General features: G+C 44.5%; 2 protein-coding genes across 3 annotated transcripts in view; one reads left to right on the top strand and one right to left on the bottom strand.

Moving 5' to 3' along the window:
• LOC140207087 (uncharacterized) lies at positions 1-27,763 on the top strand. Of its 2 annotated transcripts, none has more exons than XM_072275407.1 (3): positions 1-146; positions 2,693-2,860; positions 25,375-27,763. In XM_072275407.1, the coding sequence occupies exon 3, from the start codon at positions 25,782-25,784 to the stop codon at positions 27,153-27,155; it is 1,374 nt and encodes a 457-aa protein (XP_072131508.1). In that variant the 5' UTR covers positions 1-146; positions 2,693-2,860; positions 25,375-25,781; the 3' UTR covers positions 27,156-27,763. The 2 variants fall into 2 exon arrangements, with proteins under 2 accessions (XP_072131508.1, XP_072131509.1); XM_072275408.1 differs by having other exon boundaries at positions 2,697-2,860.
• LOC140207094 (uncharacterized) overlaps positions 1-27,898 on the bottom strand; it is a gene marked incomplete at its 5' end in the record, with an annotated part of 147,755 nt that overhangs the window by 15,392 nt on the left and 104,465 nt on the right. The gene's annotated exons all lie outside the window — the stretch shown is intronic.

Here is a 27,898-nt window from a genome sequence, read left to right on the forward strand (position 1 = left end):
CAGTCTCCGAGTGAGCGGTGTTTACCTTTCTCCTCCAGTGCTGAAGCGGATCGTCTGTGAGTGCGGGAAAGTGTCCTCGCTTCCTCGCTTGGGGACGCGGGCGTCGGGGTCACTGTTTGCGGGCCGAAGATATCACTTTCCCATTGGTGAGTATAGATCCTGAGCGGGAAGATCCGATGTTGGCCGTGAGCCCGGAACTGAGGGCCGATTACTCATTTAGTACCCAGTTATCTGGGCTCGTCAAAAATGTGTAGACTTCACTTAATCTGCATTGAACGATTCAAACCAGGAGCCCAGGCTGTATATTTCCGCAGAATTGAAATAGCAGTCCCGCCAACAGGTCATGTGAGGCTGCTTCCAGCAGATTTGCCCCGCCCTCCGCTTTGCGACGCACGATCACGTGGTATGTTTGACGCTCCCGGGATGTGTGGTGATGCTTCATCCATATTGTGTTGGGGAATCTGATGTTGGCCACTGAGTCCCGTTAACTTCTCCCAACTCGCCTCGATTCCTGAGGCTCCTCGCGTCGGTCCTTGAGCATTATGGCTGTTGTGTCTTCTCCCTGACTGGGGTGGGTGAGGGAGGACGTCCCAGGTTGAGGGGATGTTTGATTTCACTGCCTGCTTACCGAGGGACTGGGAAGTCTAGGGGGGAGAATGGTTTCTGTGATGTGCTGATCTGTATCCAAAGGTCTCTGCAGCTCCTTACAGTCACGGGCAGAGTAGTTACCATGCAAGGGGTTGAAGTGCCCAGATGGGAAACTTTCTATGGTGTGCTGATAAAAATTTGGTGAGGGTCAAATTGTAAATGCCAAAGTTCTTATTGTTTGTTCTAACTTTGTCATTTTAAGATCTTTTATACGGTAGTGTGTACTATTAATTCTGTATCTATGTATTGCTGGAGAACCATCACTGATCCTCCTTGAACTCTTCTCCACCTGGTTCTATTTGCTCATTCCCTGCCCATCTTGTTCAACCTCTGTCCAGTCTCTCTCCCCCCCAGCTTCAGTGATGTATATCAACCATCTGGGTCAACCTTGGTCCACCCTGCATTACACCTCTTCAATAATATATATCAGCAATCTTTCTTCTAACACTTGTCTTCATTGCAATGTGTTCTTTTACAGCTTTGGCCTCGCTGAGTTATTTCTGGAATCAGTTTATGTGAGCTGGAATGCCAAAGGGTCATCAGGTTCCAGTTCTGTTGTACATTGGTGTGGAGGTGCTAGTTATTGAACTGTGACTGGCTGACACACTGCAGCATTTTACTGGTAGCAAAGAGTACTGGGAGAGTTGGTGCTTGGGATATAATTCTGTGATTGGCATTCCAGGGATGTGGAACTATTGGTGTTTTGGCTTTGACATTGGTCAGTGCTTCTACAGATGGGGCTGGGTGGTCGTACTTCTGCAATGAAGCAGAAATTTCAAGCAGCTGGACGTTGGTTGTGGGGGAATCCCTGACTGCACCACCCAGTGTGAGATGTGGGGACGATGTGTGAGACTCTCAGTGTGGGTAAGTGGCAGGTTCAGCTGTGTGGCTGTGTGAGGTTGGGTCCTGGGATATCACAGTTTTAGATCCAAGTAAAATGGACCCAGGTTTATGAGGTGTTGAGCGAATATTTCTGGTCTGGGATCAAATGTTCATATCTGGAGTTCCTTTGGAAGAAATGGCTGTTAATCTGAGGAGCGAATGAGTTTGTATTCCATCCCTCACAAGGAGAGGCTGTGATCAAATGGGCTGTTCTGTATTTACACCAGTAGAAATAGACCTGGGGTTTCAGTGTTCGAACTGTGTATGGAAATTCCTCCTCACTGTCACCTGTCTGTCAGGTAGTGGAAATCAAACAGGAACTCACGTTGCTGGTGGTCTGCACTAAAAATGGGAAATTGTGAATGCATTCTGACAGAAGATTGTGAACCTGAATCGTTAAATTTGATGCTCTGCCACAGCAGCTCCTCTCCTGTTGGGCGATTCTGGTGATTCCAGTTTCTTTTTATTACGTTCACCCTGGAATGGTTTACATTTCCTGATTGTCTGTTATACGTGAAAATGTGTTCAGTGTAGTTGTTGCTAACAAGGTTCACATGAGTAATCTCAGAAATGATCAGCTTTATGTGTGAGGAGCATTTAACGGGGTGGTGAAAGCAGGTGTGTGGTTAAGTAAACTGACTGAATGCTGAAAATCCTGGATACAATGGACATGGAGAGGACGTTTCCATTACACGGAGAGTCTGATTTGACAGCACAGTCTCAGAATAAAGAAACTGAGATGAGAAAAATTTCTTCAGCCAAAAGATGGCTGATGCGTGGAATTTGTTGCCACTGAGTGTGGTTGAGGCTGTCATTTGTGTATATTTAGGGCAAGGATTAATATATTCATGATTGCTAAGTAGCTTCAGGGTTACAGGAGGAAGGCAGGAATATAGTGTTGGAATAAATCTCAGCCATGGTTGAGTGCTGAAGCAGACTCGATGGATCGAATCACCTAATTCTGTTCCTCCATCTCATATCTTACCATGACTGAACGATGAGTCCTTCCTATCCCAAATCAAGTCTTGTGACTTGTCAGGGACAATTACAGATTTGTTCACTGAGATCATTATATTTGTCTTCAATGTTTAGATTTCAGTGAGCAGAAATATTTTGTTCTCCTTTGTATTGTTGACATGCTTCATTATCTTTCATGTTAAAGTTAGACCTGCAGTGAGAGTTTTATTGGAAGAAAAACCCACAACTGGAAGTGAACCACGACTGAAGATGAGGGAACAGCAGCAAGTGAACCAGCCCAAGGACTGAGAGCACAAACTGGAGAGAACCCATCTGACTCAGGGTTTCCATTGATTCACCAGGAGAAAGTTTGGTGAGTCTCATTTACTCAGACACTGGTCCTTTAGAAATTACATATCTGTACAAAGTAAGGTAGGGAATAGTTGAGGTGAGAATGAATGTGCCCAGAAATATCAGTTATGCCTCTGTCAGACCCAGTTGCAATCACTCCAGGTCTGGTAATATTCTGTCAGTATCCCAGCTCTTTAAACTCACGCACATTCTCTCAGTGTTTGCTCATTTGAAGAACTTGCATCTTCTGAAGTAGCTTTTGGCCGGTTCTAACTGTGGAGAGGCAAAGATGGGTGCTTATATTTACTATCTTGCAAAAAGAGGTAATTCTTTGAAATTACTTGCTGCAAACTCACTACCCAAACCCTGGAGAACTCCACGAGGCACAGGGCCTCGACTCCAATAAACAGCTTCCTATCATCATCATCTGCTTCCTATCGTCTAGCTGTTCCCAACAAATATAATTCCTCTCAGTGATCAACTATCGGAATGATTCACTCACTTTTAGATGAACGGGTACCTACACTGTTGGGGTGTTTAGATTGCTGGGAGACAAGGACCACAGGGACGAGAGGTCTTCTGTTAACTGATATGAACCTGTCTTTACCCTGCTGGCAATTCCAGTTTATATCAGTAAAACTGTTGTTTCTGAAAATACAATACAACGAGACACTGCACTGACTGAACCACCCCAGACCAGATCACTCTGGGAAGTCCTCCTCAGAAACATTGGAGTTTTGTGACCCAACTCGAGACAAGCACCACACTGCCCACTCTACGGACAACATGGCAGAGCAGGGTACCTTGCAGGGGACTTTAAATCACACAATGTTGGTTCATTGATGAAACCCATTAGGTTTCCTTCGCTCACTCCCCAAAATCATTAAAAAACTCCATTAAACAGCTTTTCAGTACAAACTTTCACCCATATGTGACGTCATTCTGATGCCCCCACATAAAACCATAAAACATAGGAGCAAAATTAGGCCATTTGGCCCATTGCTCCTGTTCTGCCATTTATTCATGCCTGTTCCAATTTTCCTCATTCCCAGTCTCCTTCCTTCTCCCCATAAACCGTCATCAATCAAGAATCTAGGAACCTCTGCCTTTGATATCCATAACTACTTGGCATTCACAGCATCTCATGACAAAGAATTCCATAGATTCACCACTCTCTGGCTGAAGAAATTCCCCCCATATCCTTTCTAAAAGAATGCCCGCCTATCCCCTTTAATCTGAGGTTGTGTCCTCTGGTCCTGGACTCTCCCAACACAGGAAATATCCACTCCATCAAGGCCATTCACCATTTGATAGGATTCAAAGAAATCATCCTTCATTCCTCTGAATACAGGTCCAGAGCCATCAAATGCTCTTCATGTGACAGGCCATTCAATTCTGTACTCATTTTCGTAAACCTCCTTGGAACTCTCTCCAGTGTTAGCACATCCTTGCTGAGATAAGGGGCCCAAAACTGCTGAGAATAATCCAGGAGCTTTGTGAAGTCTCAACATTACATCCTCACTTTTATATTTAGTTTTGTATTTATATTTTATATTCTTGAACTGAATGCAAACATCATACTTGCCTTCCTCACTAAAGACTGAATGCACAAATTAACCTTTAGGGAATCCTGAACAATGGCTCCCAAGTCCATTTGCACCTCAGATTTTTTTTGTACATTCTGTCCATTTAGAGAATAGCCAACCCTTTCATTTCTTCTAGCAAAGTGTATAATCATGCACCTCCCGACACAGTATTCCATCTGCCATTTCCTTGCCCATTTTCCTGATCTTTCTCTAGCCTCCCTACTTCTCCAAAATGACCTGTCCTTCCACCTATCTTTAAATTCCCTGCAAACTTTGCAACAAAGCCATCAATTCCATCATCCAAATCATTGGCATATAACATGAAAAGAATTGTTCCCAACATAGACCCCTGTGGAACTCCACTAGGAACCGGTAGCAAGCCAGAAAAGGCTGTCTCTATTCCCACTCGCTTCCTCCTGCCAATCAGTCACTACCTTTTCCCTGTAATAACATAGGCTCAGAGTTTGTTAAGGGTTCTCACGTGTGGCACCTTGTCAAAGGCCTGAAAATCCAAATACACAACATCAACCAATTCTCCTTTGTCTACCCTGCGTATTATTTCTTCAAAGCATCCCAACAAATTTATCAGACAAGATTTTCCCTTGAGGAAACAATGCTGACTCCGGCCTATTTTATCTTGTGCCTCCATGTACCTCGAACTCACATCCTTAACAATCGACTCCAACATCTTCCCAACCACTGTCAGATTGAGTGGCCTATAGTTTCCTTTTTTCTGCCTCTCTCCCTTCTTAAAGAGAGGAGTGACATTTGCAATATTCCATTCTTCCAGAGCCATTCCTGAATCAAGTGATTCTTGAAGGATCATTACTAATGCCTCCACGATCTCTCTGGCCACCTCTTTCAGAACTGTGGGCATAAACCATCAGGTCCAGGTGACTTATTTGCCTTCAGATCTTCAGTTTCCTGAGAACCTTCTCTTTTGCTGTGGTCCTTTCTGTACAGGTCCCACCTTCACTGGAAGAGAGCCATGGAACAAAAAGTCTTACCCCTCTCCTTCCCTCCTCCCACCACAAGCCTGATGTCATGCATGGGTTTGCTACACCAGGGTCTGGCGTCTTGTGTATGATTCCTTATGTTAGGGTTCCCCAAACTTCTTTGCACCGTGGACCGGTTTAATATCGGCCGACGGGGGAGGGTGTAGGGGGGATGTTCAAGTTCAACATTGTGTGACAGGGAATGAGGAAAGGTGCAGCTGACTCATATCACCAAATCATATCATTTCCATTCTCTCTGTGTCCTTCATCCTCACTCTCTCTCATCTCCAGTGGTCTGCGCCCCAGTGGTTGGGGACCACTGCCTTACATCTGTGGGTTTGTTTCTCTTGTTTGTGCTGTTTAATATATTTTTTTTTTTCCATTCAGACAAGGGAGACACATCCAGATCTGTCACATTCTCTCATTGTGGGTGGGGAATTTTTTTCATTGACTCTATTCCACTGTTACAAATTGCCGAAGGGCAGCCAATTTTTCGAGGTATATAGCCCTATTAATGCAAGAAGGAAGCCTTTTCTGTTTTTCTGGGCTTCTCAAACATTTGTACACTTCAGTGAAATCTTCCTCCAGAAGTTCCAGAGGAGAAGCTCAGTCTGTCTAAAATTTCCACACAATTAAAGTGGGGAATCGTTTATTATTGTCATGTACCGAGGTTTAATGAAAATCTTGTCTTGCATACCATCCTCTCAGATCAACAAATTACAACAGTAGAAAATAGTAAAACATTAACAGAGTGTAACAAAGCATTATGGTTACAGAGAAAATCCACTGCAGGTGGACATATGGTGCAAGGTCACGTCGACTTACATTATGAAGTGAAGAGTCCATCTTATAATGCTGAGGAATATTCAGTTTGCTTATAACAGCAGAATGGAAAATGTCCCTAGGTCTGGTGGTATGTTTTCTGTTCTTTTGTTTTCATTTATCTTCGACCTGATGGGTGGTTGATAATCGATAATGTCTGGTCTGGAGTTCTGGGAATCTTTAATTATGTTGGCTGATTTACTGAGGCTGCAGGAAGTATAGAGAGAGTATAGAGAGAGGCTTGTTTCCATGATGTGTCCACAGTTCTATTTCTTGAAGTCAAAAGAAGAGAATAGCTGTGCAAAGGTGTGAAGTATCCGGATGGGATACTTTTTATGGTGTAAGCTTAAATTTGCCGGATCAATAACCACACTACAAACAGTTCTTTACTTTATCCTTTTCACCAGTTTATTTGTTCGAACTCAGCCGGCGAGAAGCTCAGAGCCAAGCATCAGAGGGACACAACTCCTCTCCCTCTGGCTGCTCATGATGAATCTCTGTCTAACATGCAGAAACGTTACAGTTATAGAACTAACGAAACAAAGAGCACTTTAGTTCAACTGGTAATCCCACCAAGGCTGTGGAGCAAAACTTAATTTCTTAGATAAGAGAGTCCACTAAATCAGGGTTTTAAATACAAATGAATGTTCTGTCCAATCCTTATTAGTTATTCTCTTTCGTTAGACACTTTGTTCAATTCGTGTCTCATGAGAACTCAACTCTACATAACGTTCCCAAGAGATATCTGTGAGTCGTTAATCTAAACAAGCTGCAAGCAGATTCCTCAGTGAAGGACAAAACAGAAATTTGCACACTATCCAGAACAGAGCACACATAAGTTTGGACTTAGTTTTAACCCATTATTTACAAGAGTCCAAGAATCATTTCTTACATCCCCCAATACCCTTAAAACTTCATCACCAGAGTGTTGTAGCAGATAGTTGCCTTTCTGACTGAAAACCTGTGACTAGTGGTGTGCCACAGTGCAGGATCTGTTGTTGTTTGTCATCTCTATCAGTAACCTGGATGATAGTGTGGTTAACTGGATCAGCAAATTTGTGGATGACACCAGGACTGGTGGTGCAGTGGACAGTGAGGAAGACTATCATGGCTTGCAGTGCGATCTGGACTGCTGGAAAAAATGGTTTGAGAAATGGAAAATGGAATTTAATGCAGACAAGTGTGAGGTGTTGTGCTTTGGTAGGACATACCAGGGTAGGTCTTACACGGTGACGGGTAGGGCACTGAGAAGTATTGTAGAAGACATGGATATGGGAATACAGGTCTATATTTCACTGAAAATGGTGTCACAGTTCAATAGGGATGGAAAGAAAGATTTTGGCACATCGGCTTTCACAAACGAAAGTGCTAAGTAGAGGAGATGGATGTTATGTTGACATTGTACAAGACATTGGTGAGGCATAATATGGAGTATTGTGTGCAGTTTTCATCACCAACCTACAGGAAAGATGTAAAAGAGTTTGAAAGAGTTCAGAGGAAATTCGCAAGGGTTTTGCCAGGTCTAGAGGTCTTGGGTTATAAGGAGAGATTGAACGGGTCTGGGCTTTATTCCTTGGAATGTAGAGAGTGAGGGGAGACTTGATGGAGGTGTGCCAAAATTATGAGGGTTATAGATGGGGTAAATGCAAGCTGGCTTTTTCCACTGAGATTGGTTGGGACTACAGCCAGGGCCATGGGTTAAGGATGAAAGGTGACACATTAAGGGGAAAATGAGGGGAAACTTCTTCACACAGACGGTCATCCAGATGTGGAATGAGTAGACAGCCCAACTGTTGCATGCAAGCTCAATTTCAACATTTAGGAGGTTTGTATAGGTCCCTGGATATTCGGGGTACAGGGGTAAACAGTTTAAATAGTTCAACACAAACTAGATGGGCCAAAGGGCCTGTTTCTGTGTTGTACTTTTCTATGACTCTGTGACAAGGTCATGAAATAATACTAATATCAATGTAATTCCTTTTAACAGCTGTGCGGACCAACCATTCATCGGGGCAGGAAATGTTTACATGGCTTTATAACTGTGGCACTTCACATTGACAGTAGATAATAGAAAATCCCAGCTGCAGGTCAACAAAGGCTATTTGTGTGAGAGTGTTTCAGTTACGGTGGGGCCAGGCACCCATGCAGCTCAGTGGGAACAGGGAATATTACCAATGGAGAGTGTTAAACTGAGCCAAGTCACAGATTGGAGATGCAGAAATGTCTGATTCTTATAGAGACAGGAAGAGCTTCAGGAAATTGATGGTCATTCCAGATACCAGCACTGTGCCCAGTTAAAAGATGATTTCTCTCTCCAACTTGTGTTGAACTTTACTGTAACAGTGTGATGCCAGATCACAACTGGACAACTCCAATGATCTAGTCTTAAATGTTGTCCTTCACTCATTGATGGATTTTATAAATCATTTTTCAGGTTAAAAACGACAAGGAATATATCTACGGGAATCTCAAACACAACACACCAGTGTTGCTGTCTCTGTCCAGATATTTAAGAAGTGGAGCAAGGGATTCACTCGATCATCCTTCCTGCTCAGACTGTGGGGAGGGATTTACTCAATCATCTGACTGACTGGCAGGCCTGTCAGTTTACACAGGGGAGAGGCCGTTCACCTTTTCAGACTGTGGGGATTCAAAGTCAATTCATGAAGTTACATCAGCAAGTTCACACTGGGACAAGTCCACTCACCTGTTCTGTGGGTGAGAAGGGATTCAGTTGGTCATCCCAACTGTGGACACACCAGTCAGTTCACACTGGGCAGAGGCTGGTCATCTGCTGAATTTGTGGGGAAAGATTCACTCAGTCATCTGACCTAATGGCTCACCAGCGACTTCGCACTGGGGAGTGGCCGTTCACCTGCTCGGACTGTGGGAAGGGATTCACTCAGTCATCTCATCTACTGAGATACCAGTCAGTCCACACTGGAGAGTGGCCATTCTACTGCTCAGTCTGTGGGAAGGGATTCACTCAGTCATCTGAACTGAAGGTACATCAGAGTTCACACTGGGGAGAGGCCATTCATATGCTCAGACTATGGGAAGAGATTCACAACGTTAGCTACCTTACAAGCACACCAGCGAGTTCACACTGGGGAGAGGCCGTTCACCTGCTCAGTCTGTGGGAAGGGATTCACTCAGTCATCTCAACTGATGGTACATCAGCGAGTTCACACTGGGGAGAGGCCGTTCACCTGCTCAGTCTGTGGGAAGGGATTCACTCAGTCGTCTAAAGTACTGAGACACCAGTCAGTTCACACTGGGGTGTGGCCATTCACCTGCTCAGAGTGTGGGAAGGGATTCACTGAATCATCCTCCGTACAGAGACACCAGTCAGTTCACACTGGGAAGTGGCAGTTCACCTGCTCAGACTGTGGGAAGGGATTCATTTCGTCATCTCAACTGAAGATACATCAGCGAGTTCACACTGGAGAGAGGCCGTTCACCTGCTCAGACTGTGAGAAGGGATTCATTTTGTCATCCCAACTGAAGGTACATCAAAGAGTTCACAATGGGGAGAGGCCATTCGCCTGCTCAGACTGTGGAAAGAGATTCACTTCGTCATATCACCTACTGAGACATCAGTCAGTTCACACCGGAGAGTGGCCATTCACCTGCTCAGTTTGTGAGAAAGGATTCACTTCATCATATCACCTACAGAAACACCAGTCAGCCCACACAGGGAAATGACTGTTCACCTGCTCAGTCTGTGGAAAGGGATTCACTCATTCAGCTCAACTGAAGTTACATCAGCGAGTTCACACTGGGGAGAGGCCATTCTCCTGCTCTGAATGTGGGAAGCGATTCACTCAGTTATCTAACCTTATGTAACTCTCGCTTCAGCTAGCAGCTTAAAATAGGGGGTGATAGCCCCCCAGCCCAGCAAAACTTAAGAAATCTCATTTGGGTGGATGCTGCGTAATGTGTCCCCTGTTACAAATCAGTACTGCGAAATAATAAACAGTACACAATATGTGATTAAATGAATGAGATTTAAAATTCTTACTTTGACTATAGAGTTAGTAAAGAAAATAAAAATAAAGAAAATGGGCCCACTCTCTTCATTCGCGTCTTCTCATCTCTCCCCAGCAAAAGACCATGAAATCTCTCTTCCAGGCTCACAAGAAAGAACATTTCTGTCATTGGATAGCCCCGCACTCCAAAACCCTGTTATCTCTAGTCGTAACCTAAACATTGCTGCTTCAGAGAAACCATTACCTCAGCAGTGAAACATTAGAGAAAGGCCGTTACATGAGCAGTGAAACCTACAGCGTGTGACACTTGTGACACACGACCGGGTTCACACTGGGAGAAAGTTTCAATAAGCTGCATGCTCGATATTTGTCCATCATTGTTTCTCAAAGCAATTTCGAGAGTGACTGTCGGTGCTGAACTCTGCAATTATTGCTGCTGGTCACCACACCCAGTTCTGCACCCTGGTCACTGGGCATGGGAGGAGTTTCTTCTGCTGCATATTCACCTTTAATGGGACTGGAGTTTAATATTCTGGATCTGAGACCAATAAATCAGTTCCATTTTAAACTCTGTCTCTAGTACTTAATGAATTTATAACATACCTAGTGTACAGTAGAGAGTTGACTCAGGCCGGCTGGACCCTGCCAGTGATTCTGTTCCACAACAGTCCTTTTCAATCCTTCCCTGTTGTTCACCTCTTGCTCTCCCTGTGGTGATGGGTTTCAAACAGTCACCACTCTGTGAGTTAAGAGGTTTCCTTTGAATTTTCTGCAGACTGAAGAAGTCAAGCTGACTGCAGTTCTGTCTGAGATATTCTTTGCCCCTCGTATCTCTGGGCTGAGGAAGAATGACATTGGTAGTTAACCTCCTTAATCATGACTCATTTCCACATTATCGGTCATTTTCCCTGTTTGTAAAGGGTTGTTAGAAAACACCACAGTCCTCTAAAGACATGGGAACAGAATGGGAAACCATCAGTTGGATGTTCAATGGAGCAGGGTCAGAAACCGGAGGTGGGTCTGCACAGGGCAGAGTTTGAGGCTCTGGACGATGGTCAGGGTAAGAATGTACAATGAGGAGAAGGGAATCAGCAGTGGGGCTTGGTAATGTATGTCAGAGTAGCAACATTTGGAAGCTGATTGACAGGGAAAATAATTTGTTTGTCTGACTGATGACACAAACAATGCCTGTGGTGAGGTGCTCCACTGGTCGAGGAACATGTGTGTGTTGGGAATGGTTTTATCTATTGAGGGAGTTGTTCCTGCTTGTGTATCCTGTAATATTATATCTGAATGGTTATTATGGATTATCCTATTAGTAGTTATGTATTGATTATCATATAATTTGTAAGATTTTGACTCTAAAACTGGATCAGGCTTGAATTTATTGTGCCTTTATGATGTTACAGTGGTCATTCATGAGTTTGTATTTTAAAGCAAGATTTTGGTGAATGATATTTGTCACTTGATTGTACCAATGTAAGAATCAGATTGAGTTAAATTGCTGCAGGACTGTGTCTGGTTTCTCTTGGCATTTTCTGCATTTATTGCCTGCTTTGTTTGCCTTTAATGCAATTTTTATATTTTAAAATGTTAACTACCTTGTCCTGTATTTCCCCAAGGAACCTCTGTTTCTGGGAAGAGGTCTCCAACTCTGAGTCAGGCTCGCAATGCTTCCCTGTCACCAGCTAGTCTGCTCAAATCATTGGGATTTTCCCATGGAGGGTTGTACTCATTCCACTGGTTAATGTTTTCTTCCATAGTGATGATTCATTTTTCTGAGTTGGCCTCTCATCTAGGTTTTCTGGTCTGTATTTATTATCAGAATTGTATATACTCTCATGAAGTGCTGAATCCTGTTTATTTTTGATGAAAATGTATACTTTAGAAATCTTATCAGACAGTTGAGTGATTTTATTTTTAATGTCAATTATAGCTCTTCCTCCTTCTGTCCTTGGTAGTGTTAATCTAAGTGTGTTTGAGTGTAAATACTCTTTCCTGAATTTGTCATTTCAGTTCTTATTTTTCTTTGTAAAGTTTCCAGATCGGAATGGAACCAAGATATTTTGCCAAGGAATATGTTAATATGGGAATAATGGAAGAGTTTATTGCCTTTGTTGTATTTGCTATACCACGGAAATATGTTAGGCAAATGTTCTTAAGCCTTGAAGTAAAGTTTGAAATATGTTTTTGCTTTTTCACACTACTTTCTATTTTCTCTGCTTGTTGATATTCCAGATACCTGTGTATCAAGTGATCTGATGAAGGGTCTTGGCCCAAAATTTTGATTCCCAACCATAGATGCTGCCTGACCTGCTGATCTCCTCCAGCGCATTGTGTGTATTGCTCTAGGTTCCCAGCACCTGCAGGGTCTCATGTGTCCCATATCCTTGTATGTTTCTTGAATAGGACACACAGGTAGGCAGAGAAGGTTGTATGGTTCTGTTGGTAAAAAATAAAATCAAATCATTAGAAAGAGTTGGAAAGTGTTGAGTCATTGTGGGTAGAACAGAGGAATCGCAACAGTGAAAAGACACTGATGGGATTTTTATAGAGCCCCCCCCCCCCATCAGTAGTATGTATATGTTCCACAAATTACAACGGGAGAGGGAAAATGCATGTCAAAGCAGCAATATTGCAGTATTCATGGGAGATAGTCATGCAGGTATATTGGGAAAATCAGGTAGGTGCTGTATCCCAAGAGCGTGATCTCCTAGAATGCCCACAAGATGGCTTTTTAGAACAGCTTCTGGTGGAGCCCAGCTGAGGATCAGCCATTCTTGATTGGGTGTTGTGCAATGAACAGGAATTAATTAGAGAACTTAAGGCAAAAGAACCCAGAGGGGGTAGTGGTCTTAATATAATAAAATTCACCCTGAAATGTGAGAAGGAGAAGCTAACGTGAAATATATCAGTATAACTGTAGAATAAAGATAATTACAGAGGCATGAGAGAAGAATTGGCCTAAATTAGTAAGTAAGGAACACTGGAATGGATGACAACAGAACGGCTGGAATTTCAGTAAGTAATTCGGAAGACACAGGATTTATAAGAACCAAAGAGGAAGAAGTATTCCAAAGGCAAGATGATACAACTGTGGTGAATAGGAAGGCAAAGCCAACATAGACACCAAAGAGAAGGCATATATTGGAGCAAAAATGGTGGGAAGTCAGAGGATTGGGAAGCTTTTAAAAACCAACAGCAGGCAACTAAAAAAATAATTAAGGAAAATATGGGATATGAAGGTAAGCTAGCCAATAAAGAGGATACTAAACCTTTCTTCAGGTACATAAATTGTAAAGTAGAGGTGAGAGTGCATATTGGGCCAATGGAAAACGATGCTGGAGGGGTGGTAATAGAGGCAAGGAGCTCGCGGATGAACTGAGAAAGTATTTTGCATCATTCTTCACTATGGAAGACACCAGCAGGATGGTGGAAGTCCAGATGTCAGTGGTCAGAAATGTTTATAGTGCATTGCTCAGGAGCAGGTTCTTGGGAAACAGTAATGTCTGAAGGTAAACAGGCCACCCAGAGTTCTCAAAGAGGTGACTGAAGAGATTGTGGAGGGATTAGTAATGATGTTTCAATAATCAATTGAATCTGGCATGGTTCCGTACAACTGTAAATTTGGAAGTATCACTCCACTCTTCAAGAAGGGAGGGAGGCAGATGAACGGAAATTATAGACCAGTTAGTCTCACTTCACTCTTTGGGAAGGTATTGGAGTGGGATGTTAAGGATGTGTTTTCAGGGTATTTGGGGCACGTGAAAATCAACCGTTTTCAGCAAGGGAGAAGCTTGCCTGACAAGTATGTTGAAAGTATTTGAATTCATTGAAGAAGTGACAAGCAAGATAGACAAAGCAGATTCAGTTGATGATGTGCAGCTGAAGTTTCAGAAAGTCCTTGACAAGATGCCACACATGAGGCTGCTTAGCAAGTTATGAGCCCATGTTGCAGGAAGGATTCTCGTGTGGATAAAGCAGCGGCTGATTGACAGGAGGAAAAGAATAGTAATAAAGGGAACCTTTTCTGTTTGGCTGCTGGTGATCAGTGGTGTTCCACAGGGATCTGTGTTGGGACCGATTCTTTTATGTTATATGGCAGTGACTTGGATGACAGAATTGATGAGTTTGTTGCAAAGATGTGGATGATACCAAGTCATTTGGAGGGACAGGAAGTTTTGAGGAAATTGAGAAGCTGCAAGAGGACAGACAGATTAGGGAAATTTACTTTAGTCAAAGGATGGTAAATGTGTGGAATTTTTTGCCATGAGTGGCTGTGGAGGCCAAGTCATTGGCTGTGTTTAAGGCAGAGATGGATAGTTTCTTGATTAGCCAGGGCATCAATGGGTATGGGGTGAAAATAGGGGAGTGGGGATGACTGGAAGAATTGGAGCAGCCCATGATTGAATGGCGGAGCAGACTTGACGGGCCGAATGGCCCACTTCTGTCCCTATATTTTATGGTCTTATGATTTGAAGGCGGTGAAGCCTGGAATTCTAATCCTGCTAAGAAATAGACACTGCAGAAAGTGCTTCTTTAGAATGCTACATACCTGGAGTATTGTTTTATTCCATTTCCATCAGATCAGCGACGCCCAACATGTCTTATTTGTAATACTGAATTGTCTAATAAAACAACAAAACCATCAAGATTGCAGCAACACTTCCATAAAAGACACACTGAAAAAGCTACTCATGGTTTTACTCAGTCCCGGGAGACGAAAGAAGCATCTGAAAAGCGTAGCACACTCGAGTCATTTGGAAAGAAAGATGCAAATGACTTTGATCGTGGTCTCACTGCTTCTCATAACATTTCCAAAATGATAGCAAAAGTCTGCAAGATCTCATACAATTACTGAAAGATTAGTAAGTCCTGCCGTTTCATTCCTCTGAGTATTAACTCTTTAGCTCGTCATATTGATGAAACGAGTAAAGACATTGAGTATCACTATGCACAGAGCTACAAGAAATACAGAATTTGGGAGTCAACTGTGCGAGACAACAAGGCGTTGATAACGGCATATGAACAGTTCATCAAAACTGGAAAAATTGATGAAAAGATTCTCAATTGTAATAAGTTGAAAATGGATATCAACGGAGAATCAGTCCACGACGAGCTCAAAGTGACATTGATAACAAAATTATTCTGACTAGGAACATGATTTCTTATGCAACGGACAGAGCACCATATATGACAGGATGCCATGCTGGTTTAGTGGAATTTATGAAAATAAAATTGCAAGTTTATTGTGTCATTTATCGTCAACATCCCGCAGCTACTGTGCAGCAGGCAGGTGCTGTAGAATCTAGATTTAAAGATAAGTAAGAAGTTAAAGCAGAATATTTTTCTCATGTTAGCATATGGTAGCCATATTTTTACACTATGGGGGCGACGCAAAGTATATTGGGCCTAAGAGGGGCGTTGCAAAGTATGAAGGTGCTTCGGGAGAGTATGTGGGTGTTGGGCTAAAAAGGTTGGCAAACACTGCTATAGAAGAAACAGTTAGCCAACAGATGAGCATAACCGTCCATAGTGAAATCCCTGCGATCTGAGCAGACGAGGTGTCAACGAGAAAGCGTCCAAAGACTGGCTCAAAGTTGGAGACGTCTTCCCAGAAACAGAATGTTTCCTTGTCGCAATGCAGGACCAGGTGGTTAAGACAAAGACATCAAAAAATTGGCAGTAAAAAACTAACAAATTCAAGACGATAAAAGTAGAATATATCATGTGAAACCAGAAAATATCCCACACATTACAGTATCCTGCAACAGTTTAATTCAGTCTTACACGGGTACAATCAAGTGACAAACATTTTTCACCAAAATATTGCTTTAACATATAAAATCATGAAACATTCTATGGGTTATTATAAATACAATCCTAATCCAGTTTTGGAGTCTATTACGGCCAATCCATGATTAGAGATGTGGCAACACCTGGAGCCCGTCCGGATCTAATATTACAGGATAATAGGTCTGGCCATTCCGAACACACACAACACATGAAAATCAAATAGTGAGAAACAGCAGAAATATGCTAACCTTAAAGAGGAAAATGAAAGGCTATGGTACACGAGCAGGGTATACATTGTCCTATTTGTAATATACACGACTGGCATCATTCCAAAGTCACCACACAACAATATTAAACAATTCGACCCGCACGACAATATTTATGTAAATCTCCAGACAGCCGCAATACGCAACACCATCAGAATCGGCCGAGAGTTCCAAGCGATTGAGAAATCAGTGGGCTTGTCCGTGTCCATACCGCGATTTTTATCAGTTTGAGCTGAGATAAAAAATAAAAATAAACATGCGATTCCACTGGAGTGAATGCAGAGGAGAGTCAACACGCAATCTGATCGGATGGAATTTTATTAGAAATCAGGAAGTGAGATGACATTATTTTCCTTGAAGCAGAGCAGGCATCGGAGGTTTCGGTGAAAATTTGCACAATTATGCATGGGTTCTGCGGTGTTAAACATTCCTCCGTAACATCGTTGTCTAATGCGATGGACAAGTGCAAGCTTTACTGTAAGTTAGTGTAGACTGTTGACTTTTTTTTCCACTTCATTCTTATGCAAAAGACGGAAGTAACTAATGAGTTGCATTTTTGCCGATTTGCTCCTGAATGTCCCCAGAACCTGTCTCGCTTTCTCAGACCGAGAAGGGTCTGGCGGTGACGAGAACGGGGATATGGTGAAAAACTGAAAATAAAAGGTAGGATGAGTTTAATAATCGGTAGGAGAGGAGGTGGCGGGGTGCGGGTGTCGGAGACTCTGTTCCTGTGCTGTGTTTCTCTCGGGCTCGAAACCAGATTTACTCTCCCCGCTGCCAATTCCTCCGATGATCATTGGTTCTGTAGAGTCAAGATCGAAAACATTGCAACCGCCGCCGAGAAGAGCTTAGTTATTTTGTTTATTAATTAGTTGAATAATTGACCTGAGCGGATACTTCGCTGCGCTGATGAACTGCTCTCTGAACTTGGACTGAGTTACCCCAAAAATAAACGTGTTTGTGCAGCAACTTAATATCATCAGCATGTCCCCTGACTGTTCAAATATGCATTCCGAATAGTTGTAATTACTTGGATCCAATCGGGCAATGGTGAAGTAATGAAATTCGGCAACACTCACCGACCACAGGGTGATGAAGCTTCCGGAGATGGTGAGAAGTAAGATCACAGACCTCCTGCTGCTCTCCATCTCCGGGTCACTGCGGTTCTCCGCCTTGCTCTGACCACTCAGCCCCTTACGGACGCGACTGGTCACTAAAATGTGTCTGACTGTCAGGGCGTTGAACAGTAGTATTAACACGAACGGGTGTGATGGCGTTAGGACGGTAGAAAACCACCGATATCCCCCCCGCCCCCCCCCCCCCCCCCCCCGGGATCCGTATCGTGGCCCGGCTTTCGAATACAGTCCCAGGGTATATTGTTGATCACTTTCGCGGGACGATATATAAAGAAGTTAGACATATTTTTAAAACAGATAAGGACGCCGGTTGCTGTCAGAACCGCAGCTGCAGTTTTCCCGGTGCAATATTTTATTTTCCACTTCTGGCAACAAATGGCGACAAACCGATCAAATGTAAAAGTGACGGTAAATCAGACCGAACAGTCTGTGACTGCCTCTCCCAGGACAGAGATCACACTGCACACAGGGGTGATGTCCAGGAAAGTCCGGGGAAGTAATAATAACCGACCCGCCACAATATCACCGCAAACACGATGGTCAGTAATCCGCCGCTGCCGTGGCCACCAGGTAGCGAGTGGTGCGGGTGGAGAGGCCGCACTTTCCCCGGGACAGGATCACCGTCGCCACTAAATTCACTGGGAAACAACAGAGAGAGCGAGTGAGTTGCTGTCTGTCCGCTCCGTGGGTCTCGGGGCAGGGACATGCTGGAAATGGAGAACAGCTCATTCCCGAAGGTTTAAAAACGCGGAAGGCGGCGATCGCCGGCGCCTCAAAGGTGCCGATGCCGGGAGAAACGTTCCGGTCCGGGGCGCTGCACGGAGAGCAGGTTTCGGGAAGGAGGCCGGGAACGCTTTGGAAAATCAGTGTAATGCTCTGTCCATCGGGTTTCTGACTGATATGCAAAGCCGGGAAAGCCTCGGCAAATTTCTCAGCGACAATGATTCCCGCGATCCGGTCACATCTGTTCACATTGTCCGGTACCGCTCAGCCCCGCTGTCTCCGACTTTCCATGGACAGTTTCCAAAGCTCGTTGCAGATTTACTTCCCCCGTTCACAGACATCGATCTCCTCCTCGGCTTCCGCCCACATGGACCCGGCTCGGCTCGCTTATTTTAAATTCTGCAAGTACTCTTCGCCGCGGCTCCTTCACACTCTGTCAGGTGATCGGATCAAAAAGTTCCCGTGTTGGTTTTATTTAATATTCTCTCTGACCCGAATTACTGCGGCGTTACTCTAAATGTTCCAGTGCTGATGGTCCCGAAGCGGAGTGTCGCCTGTAACTTACCCCGTCTGACCTGTATCGGAACCCGCTGTGTCGGCTCTGAACTCCCGCTTCACTCCATCGATATCAGGGCGTGGAAACAAACCCCGGGAAACAAAAACCCACAGACACCCTTATTTAATTTTTCCAAACTCCCGAAACCCTCGGGATCTAATATACAGTTGGTTTCATTTTCAGGATATAAATATACATTTTTTTGTCAATAGTAGACTGAGGAATATTTATTTGGTCCATCAGCCAAATTGTTGACAGTTTGGGAACAACTGGGCTCCAAGTACCGGTCCCTACAACACCGACTGGGACATCCGGCAGGCCCAAGAAGGGTCGTGTTATTCCAGTGGCCACACATTGTAATTTCACGTCCCATTCCCATTCTGATATATCTGTCCACGGCCTCCTGTACTGTCAAGATGAAGCCACACTCAAGTTGCAGGAACAATACCTCATATTCCGTCTGGGTAGCCTCCAACCCTATGGCATGTATATTGACCACTCTAACTTCCGTTCATGCTCCTCTTCCCCTTCACACCCTATCCGTTATTTATGTTTTTAAAATATATTTGTTATTTTCCCCTTTTTTTCTCTCTCTCGTTTTTCTCCCTCTCACTATAACTCCTTGCCTGCTCTCCACCCTCCGGGATTCCCTCCCGCCTTCTCTCTCCCCAGGCTTCCCCTCCCAAGATCCTCTCCCTCCTCCAGCCTCGTATCCCTTTTGCCAATCAACTTTCCAGCTCTTTGATCCACCCCTCCCCTCCTGTCTTCTCCTGTCATTTTGGATCTTCCCTCTCTCCCTCCTACTTTCAAATCTCTTACTATCTCTTCTTCAGTTTCTCCTGACGAAGGTCTCGGCCCGAAACGTCGACTGTAACTCTTCCTTTAGATGCTGCCTGGCCTGCTGCGTTCCACCAGCGTTTTTTGTGTGTCTTTCTTGTTCCTCCTAATTGTTTTGAGCTGTGAAATTGTTTTTATCAGAAATAACCATGGAGACTGAAATTTTCTGTTGAAATGTTGTCCTTCACCCACTGACGGGCTTTGTAAACTTTTAACAGTGTAGTAAAGTCAAAGGATTTGTGTATGTGAATCACAAACACAACAGCCCGTTAGTTCCGCTGTATCTGTCAGTTCACCAGCGCTTGAATGCCGCCGATCCTTGAATGTGGAGGCGGAGATGCTGGAGAAGACAGCGCCCCACTCGCTACAAGGAGAGCCCGATCACGTGTCCATGTCCGTGATCTGATTGGATACATTGCCATGACGTTGCTAGCAGTGTGACGTCATTCACTGTCTCTCATTTTGGGAGGGATTCAGTCGGCCATCGCAGATACACCAACAGCTTCGCACTGGGAAGCGGCCGTTCACCTGCTCCGTGTGTGCGAAGAGACTCATTCAGTTAACCCACCTTGTGATGCTCCGGTGAGTTCACAATAAATAGAGGACACATTTCTGTCCGGAGTGAGCAAAGAGTTTTACTCAATCATCCCAGCTGCTGCAACATCAGCAACTTCACATCAGGAAGGAAAATCAGTCCTGGGAAAAGCCTCTGGCTATCCACACAACCAATGCCTCTCATTATCTTATACACCTGCATGAATTTCCTGCATGATTTTCTCCAGACGGAATAAGACGATGGGCTCACTGTGGTTTTCACGTTCTTCAGGGCTCCGGACTAAGGCGGTTAAACTCCTCCTTCCCTGCTCTTTTCAACTTTTGGTGTCATTTTCACTAATTTCAAAGGACTGTGCCTCAGACAGCTGGGTTGTTGCAATGCACTGCTAAAGTCTGACAGCAGACTAACGAGTGAATCTTCGATGGAGCAGAGTCAGAAACTCTGTTACCAGCCTGAGTCAGGACTTTGGGGCTCCAGGAAGAGATGGGAACTAGAGTTTACAAGGAGGAGGAGGAAGAGGAATCAGATCAGCAGGATGCGGCTACAATGAAAGATCAGAAACATTTGGAAACTGGTTGATCGAAAAAAAGTGTTTAATTTCTGCAAAATACTGGTGGAAATCAACAGATCAGGCAGTCAATGCGGAGAAGAATAAATGGGCAGCGTTCAGGCCGAGCCCCTTCAGCATGCATTGGCTGTGTACTCCTCTGCTTAGTTGCTGCCTGAACTGCAGAGTTCCTCCAGCATTTTATGTGTATATGTCTGCATTTCCAGCAACAGCAGAATCTCTTGTGTTTTATATCTGCATTTGTAAGAAAGTTCTACTTTGGCATTAAACACGCGGAAAGTTTGCTGATATTAATTGTATTGTTTTAAGGGAGTGCTTTCTGCGTTAAAAGAGGTGCTGAGTTTTCTACACAAAAAAAACTGGGGTTTGTACTTGGACCGGTGCTTGCAGAAACTTTCAATGGCACCGTGATTAGCTTGAAAGCTCAGCGTAACAGCTTTCGCTGTCGCTGAAGCACCGATCGAATGCGCAGGCGTCAGGGTTGCAGATGGTCCCGAATATCACGCATGCGCAGTACACAAAAGGCCTCGGATATCGCTGCTGGTAAGTGTTTCTGCGTGCGACCGTTTTCACCACCGACTGAGGGGCAATTGCTGTGATTCCGGACACTATGACCCCGCAATCCCGGGACAGTCCTGTTCTCTTCCCTCTCTCAGCCCCACGATCCCTATCCTGACCCCAGGGAGCTTCCGGCTGATGAGGGAATGGGAGCCGATGGATCTCTCAGACAGAGCTAGCTCCAGCTGTCTAAGTGCAATGATTAGGAATTTGGAGAAAGGGAACAAAATCTTTTACATCACCAGTTGAGAAAATCACCTTTGTTCTACCTCCAATCACAAACAAGAGAAAATCTGCAGATGCTGGAAATGCAAGCAACACACATAAATTGCCGGAATTCTGCATTAGTACACTTTTCCATAGATGCTGCCTGGCCTGCTGAGTTCCTCCAGCATTTTGTGTGTGTTGCTTGTTTCACCTCATCTTGTTCTGGACCTTTCTACCCGTGAGGACATGTTTTGACCCATTCACTCTGTGAAGATAATGATATCAAACACCTTTGTCCTGGGCAACAAATAGCTTTCACATCACAAATGTGCCAGACTCCAATGAGACAGACTACTGCACCTCCCTTTATATTCATTGGCATTACCATCAATGAGTTCACCACATTTGGGGGAGGGTTCAGGGGAAATATTTATGTACAATACAGAAACTGGTGTTACCTGTGTGTATTGCGGTGATGCAAAAGTTGCTGGACAATTTGCAACTGGGAAGAAGTGTAGTGATATGTGGAAATCTGACTTTTTGAAGCGTATTTTAGCAAGCAAAGCACATATGGACAATGTGCAAAAGCTCTGGTGAGAAAATCCTTCATTACCCATTACAGGCCTGCTACATAGGTTGTGTGAGAGTGCAGATGAACTCGATCAAACCCAGAGGAGATCAAAGTTCCTATTGACAGTGATTTGCCAGCTGTTAAAATGAATACCTCTCTGTATAAAATTCACTGTGCACGTTGTCACTGGGTGAAAAATGGACAGTACAAGATTTATGTGCATACTGGTTGTTACAAATTACAGGTGACATTGGTGGGAAGGTGGGGAGACCTCCAGTGTCCCTGATGCCTTCACCTACAAGATGTGCATCCAGCTACAGCTTGTAACCCTTCACTCTAAGGAGTTGGAGCTGGAAATGAATGAATTCTGGATCATCCGGGAGTTTGAGGGGCTGGGCGATAGCTATGACATGAAGAGAGGTGATTTTCACCCAAGGTGCAGGACACAGGAAACTGGGTGAGCATCAGGAAGTGGAATGAGTTTTAATAGCCATCGCAGAGTACTCTTGTGGTCATCCCCCACAACAAGAGGTGGACCACTTTAGAAACTGTTGGGGGGATTACCTGGCAGAGGAAAGTCAAAAGGGTGATAGGGGATTTGTTAGTTAGGGAAACAGAACAAGAGTGGCTAATATCCTAGTGGTAAGGCTTGCTAGTGCTAGTGTGGGGGGAGGGGTGATGTGGTTAACATGAGTTGCAGGGGGAAAGGGAGCCAGAATGACAGAACAGATATTGGAGAGGGTGAATTAAATTGCATTTATTACATACATCCTTCATATACATGAGGAGTAGAAATCTTTATGTTATGTCTCTGTCTCAATGTGCAATGTGTAATTTATAATAAATAGTTTGTACATAGGACAGTCAATATAACAGAGAAATCAATTAATTAGTCTGATGGCCTGGTGGAAGATGATGTTCTGGAGCCTGTTGGTCCTTTTGCTGTGGTACCTTTTCCTGAATGTTAAACAGCAGGAACAGTTTGTAGTTGTGTGATTCAGGTCCCCAATATCCTTTGGGCCCTTTTTACGCACCTGTCTCTGTAAACGTCCTGAATATTGGGATGTTCACATCTACAGATGCGCTGGGCTGTCCGCACCACTCTCTGCAGGTTTCTGCGAATAAGGGAAGTACAGTTCCCATACCAGGCAGTGATGCAGCCAGTCAGGATGCTCTCAATTGTGTCCCTGTAGAATGTTCTTGGGATTTGGGGCTCCACCACAAACTTCTTCATCCATCTGAGGTGAAAGAGGTGCTGTTGTGCTCTTTTCACAACACAGCCAGTATGTACAGACCATGTGAGATCCTTGATGATGTTTATGCCAAGGAATTTAAAGCTGTTCACCCTCTCAACCCCAGATCCACTGATGTCAATCGGGGTTAGCCTGTCTCCATTCCTCCTGTTGTCCACAATCAGCTCCTTTGTTTTTGTGACAATCAGGGAGAGTTTGTTTTCTTGACACCAGTCAGATGTTGTTCAGACGTCACATAGAGTGAGCAATCAAATGTTCGAGCATGGTGCAATGAATGTGCAGAGCTGTGTATATCACAATGCATGAAGCATTGTACGAAATCCAGAGGAGCACAGGACAGGGAATTCTGATATTGTAGCCATTATTGGGACTTGGTTGCATGCAACAGTCTGAGGGATTTAGAGGAACAAATTTGTAGAGAGATCGCAGACCATGCCAAGAAACGAAGGTTGAGTCAGTAAGTGATTTTAACTTTACATATATTGACTGGGACTCCCATACTGTCAAAGGACTAGACGGGGTAGAGTTTGTCAAATGTGCCCTTAGTCAGTATGTAGAATTCCTGATGTAGAAGTGTGCAATGAGCTGTTAGGAAATGATCCAGGGCTGGTGACAGAAGTTAGTGATCATAATGCCATGAAATTCAAAGTAAAGATAAAAAAATAAAGGTCTGGACCATGGGTTGAGGTTCTAAATTGCAGAAAGGTCAATCTTGATGGTATCAGAAAGGATCTGACAAGTGTGGTTTGGGACAGGCTGTTTTCTGGCAAAGGAGTACTTGGTAAGTGGGAGGCCTTCAGAAGTGAAATTTTGAGGGTGTAGAGTTTGTATGTGCCTGCCAAAATAAAAGTTGAAAGGTAACTGGTGCAGGGAACTTTGGTTTTCAAGAGATATTGAGGCCCGGGATATTTTGTTCCTCGAAATGCCTCAGACTGTTGGGTGCTACCAAAACTCATTAATCAATATCATAATTCCATGCCCTGAGCCCATCTGACTTTTCTTTAGTCATCTGCTGTATGTTTCTAAAAGCTTCCCAATAGTTTTTGCTCTATATTTTGCCATCCCTTTGGCTTTTCTGTTGGGTTCGGCATCTCATTTCAGCCACGGTTGTGTCCTCCTGCCTTTCCAATGCTTCTTTTGGATGTATCGATCACTCAGCTCCCGAATTGCTCCCAGAAATTCCAGCCATTGCTGCTCCATTGTCACTCCTACCTCTACCCTTCCAAACAAGTTTGGCCAGCTTCTCTGTCATAGAAACATGGAGAAGTTCAGTTTGGAAACAGGCTATTTGGCTCATTTAGTCAATGCCAAAAAAAACATTTAAGTTGTCTAATGCAGCTACCTGCACCGGGACCATTGCCCCCCATACCCCTACCATCCAGACCCCCATCTGAACTTCTTTGAAATGGTGAAGCTGACCTCATATTCACCACTTGAGCTGGCATTTCATTCCACACACTCACGACCATTTCAGCGAAGAGCTTTTCCAAATATTCCCGTTAAATTTTCACCTTCCCCACTTCCCCACAACTTCTGGTTGTCATCCCACCGACCTCACTGGAAAAGGCTGCTTGCATTTACCCTATCTATACCCTCATAATTGTGTATACTTCTAACAAATCCTCAAAGCAATGCATAATTTCCTTGTTTATGTTCAGAGCCTTATTCAGATGTATAAGATGATGAGGGGCATTGTTTATGTGGATAGCCAGAGTTTTATTCCCAGGGCTGAAGTGGCTAACACGAGGGGCAATAGTTTTAAGGTGCTTGGAGATAGATACCGAGGGGATGTCAGGGGTAGGTGTTTTACACAGAGAGTGGTGGTAGTGTGGAATGCACTGCCGGAATTTGTGCGAGAGGGTTTCAGTAACTGTGGGGCCAGGTCACAGATTGAAGATGGCAGAAATTCCCCATTCATAGAGAGACAGAAAGAGCATCAGAGAACTTGATGATCATTCCAGGTACCAGCACTGTGCCCAGTTAGATTATCTCTCCTTCCAACTTGGGTTGAACTTCACTGTAACAGTGTGATGCCAGATCACACCTTGACAACTGAAGTGATCTCATCTGAAATGTTGTCCTACACCCATTGATGGATTTTGTAAATCTATTTACAGGTTAAAACTGACAAGGAATTTGTCTACGGGAACGTTGAACACAACACGCCAGTTTTGCTGTCTCTGTCCAGATGTTTAAGAAGTGGAGCAAGGGATTCACTCAATCATCCTTCCTGCTCAGACTGTGGGGAGGGATTCACTCGCTCATCTGACCGACTGGCACGCTCGTCATTTTACACGGGTGAGTTCCCACTCATCTGCTCAGACAGTGGGAATGGATTCACTCAGTCATTTCAACTGAAGGTACATCAGCAAGTTCACACTGGGCAAGGCCATTCACCTCTTCTGTGTGTGAGAAGGGATTCAGTCGGTCTTCCCACCTGTGGACACACCAGTCAGTTCTCACTGGGCAGAGGCTGGTCATCTGCTGAATTTGTGGGGAACGATTCACTCGGTCATCTGACCTAATGGCTCACAGGCGAGTTCACACCGGGGAGGGACCGTTCACCTGCTCGGACTGTGGGAAAGGATTCACTTGCTCATCTAAACTGAAGGTACATCAGCGAGTTCACACTGGGGAGAGGCCATTCACCTGCTCAGACTGTGGGAAGGGATTCACTTGCTCATCTAAACTGAAGGTACATCAACGAGTTCACACTGGGGAGAGGCCGTTCACCTGCTCAGACTGTGAGAAGAGATTCACTTGCTCATCCCAACTGAAGGTACATCAACGAGTTCACACTGGGGAGAGGCCGTTCACCTGCTCAGACTGTGGGGAGGGATTCACTTTGTCATCTCAGCTACTGAGACACCAGTTAGTTCACACCGGAGAGTTACCATTCACCTGTTCAGACTGTGGGAAAGGATTCACTCGGTTATCTAAACTAAAGGTACATCAGAGAGTTCACACTGGAGAGAGGCCATTCACCTGCTCAGACTGTGGGATAGGATTCACTTGCTCATCTAATCTGAAGATACACCAGTCAGTTCACAGTGGACAGAGGCCGTTCGCCTGCTCAGACTGTGGGAAGGGATTCACTCGGTCGTCTCAACTGAAGATACATCAAAGAGTTCACACTGGAGAGAGGCCATTCACCTGCTCAGTCTGTGGGAAGGCATTTGCTCGGTCATGTCAACTGAAGGCACATCAGAGAGTTCACACTGGAGAGAGGCCATTCACTTGCTCAGACTGTGGGAAAGGATTCACTCAGTCATCCACCCTAATATCTCACCAGCGAGTTCACACTGGGGAGCGGCTGTTCACCTGCTCGGACTGTGGGAAAGGATTCACTTCATCATATCAACTGAAGGTACATCAGCGAGTTCACACTGGGGAGAGACCGTTCATCTGCTCAGAGTGTGGGAAAGGATTCAGTCAGTCATCCAACCTACAAGCACACCGGTCAGTTCACACAGGGGAGAGGCCATTCACCTGCTCAGTGTGTGGGAAGAGATTCACTCGGTCATCTAAACTGAAGGCACATCAGAGAGTTCACACTGGGGAGAGGCCATTCACCTGCTCAGACTGTGGGAAGGGATTCATTCAGTCATCCACCCTAATGGCACACCAGCGAGTACACACCGGGGAGCGGCCATTCACCTGCATGGAATGTGGGAAGGGATTCACTTCATCATCTCAACTGAAGGAACATCAGCGAGTTCACACTGGGGAGAAGCCATTCACCTGCTCAGAGTGTGGGAAAGGATTCACTCAGTCATCCCACCTACAAGCACACCAGTCAGTTCACACTGGGGAGAGGCCGTTCACCTGCTCAGACTGTGGGAAGAGATTTACTTGGTCATCTCAACTGCAGAGACACCAGCAAGTTCACACTGGGTAGAGGCCGTTCCCCTGCTGTGAATGTGGGAAAGGATTCACTCAGTCATCTAACCTTGTGTAACTCTTGCTTCAGCTAGCAGCTTAATATAGGGGGTGATAGCCCCCCAGCCGAGCCAAACTTAAGAAATCTCATTTGGGAGGATGCTGCATGATCTGTCCCCTGTTACCATCAGTACCCTGAAATACCAAACAGTACACAATATGTGATTAAACAATTAAGCTTTATAATTCTTACTTTGACTATATGGTTAGCGAAGAACAAAAAGGGCCCACTCTCTCCATTCGCATCTTTTCATCTCTCCCTGGCAAAAGACCACAAAAATCTCTCTTCCAGACTCACAAGAAAGAACATTTCACTCATTGGATAGCTCCGCACTCCAAAACCCTGTTATCTCTAGTCGTAACCTAAACATTGCTGCTACAGAGAAACCATTACCTCAGCAGTGAAACACTGCACCGAGGCCATTACATTAGCAGTGAAACCTTACAGTGTGTTACACTTGTGACATACTGCTGGGTTCACACTGGGGAGAAAGTTTCAATAAGCTGCATGCTGGATATTTGTCCATCACCATTGCTGAATGCAATTTCGAGAGTGACTGTCGGTGCTGAACTCTGCAATTATTGCTGCTGCTCACCACACCCAGTTCTGCACCCTGGTCACTGGGCATGGGAAGAGTTTCTTCTGCTGCATATTCACCTTTAATGGGACTGCATCTGAGACAAATAAATCAGTTCTATTTT

This window comes from Mobula birostris, chromosome 13 (genome assembly GCF_030028105.1).
Source record: "Mobula birostris isolate sMobBir1 chromosome 13, sMobBir1.hap1, whole genome shotgun sequence".
Classification (NCBI taxonomy): Eukaryota; Metazoa; Chordata; class Chondrichthyes; order Myliobatiformes; family Myliobatidae; genus Mobula; species Mobula birostris.

What these genes read in the sequence shown, in the direction of transcription:
- LOC140207087 (XM_072275407.1), top strand. Translation starts at nt 25,782, where the DNA reads ATGGCTCACAGGCGAGTTCACACCGGGGAGGGACCGTTCACCTGCTCG.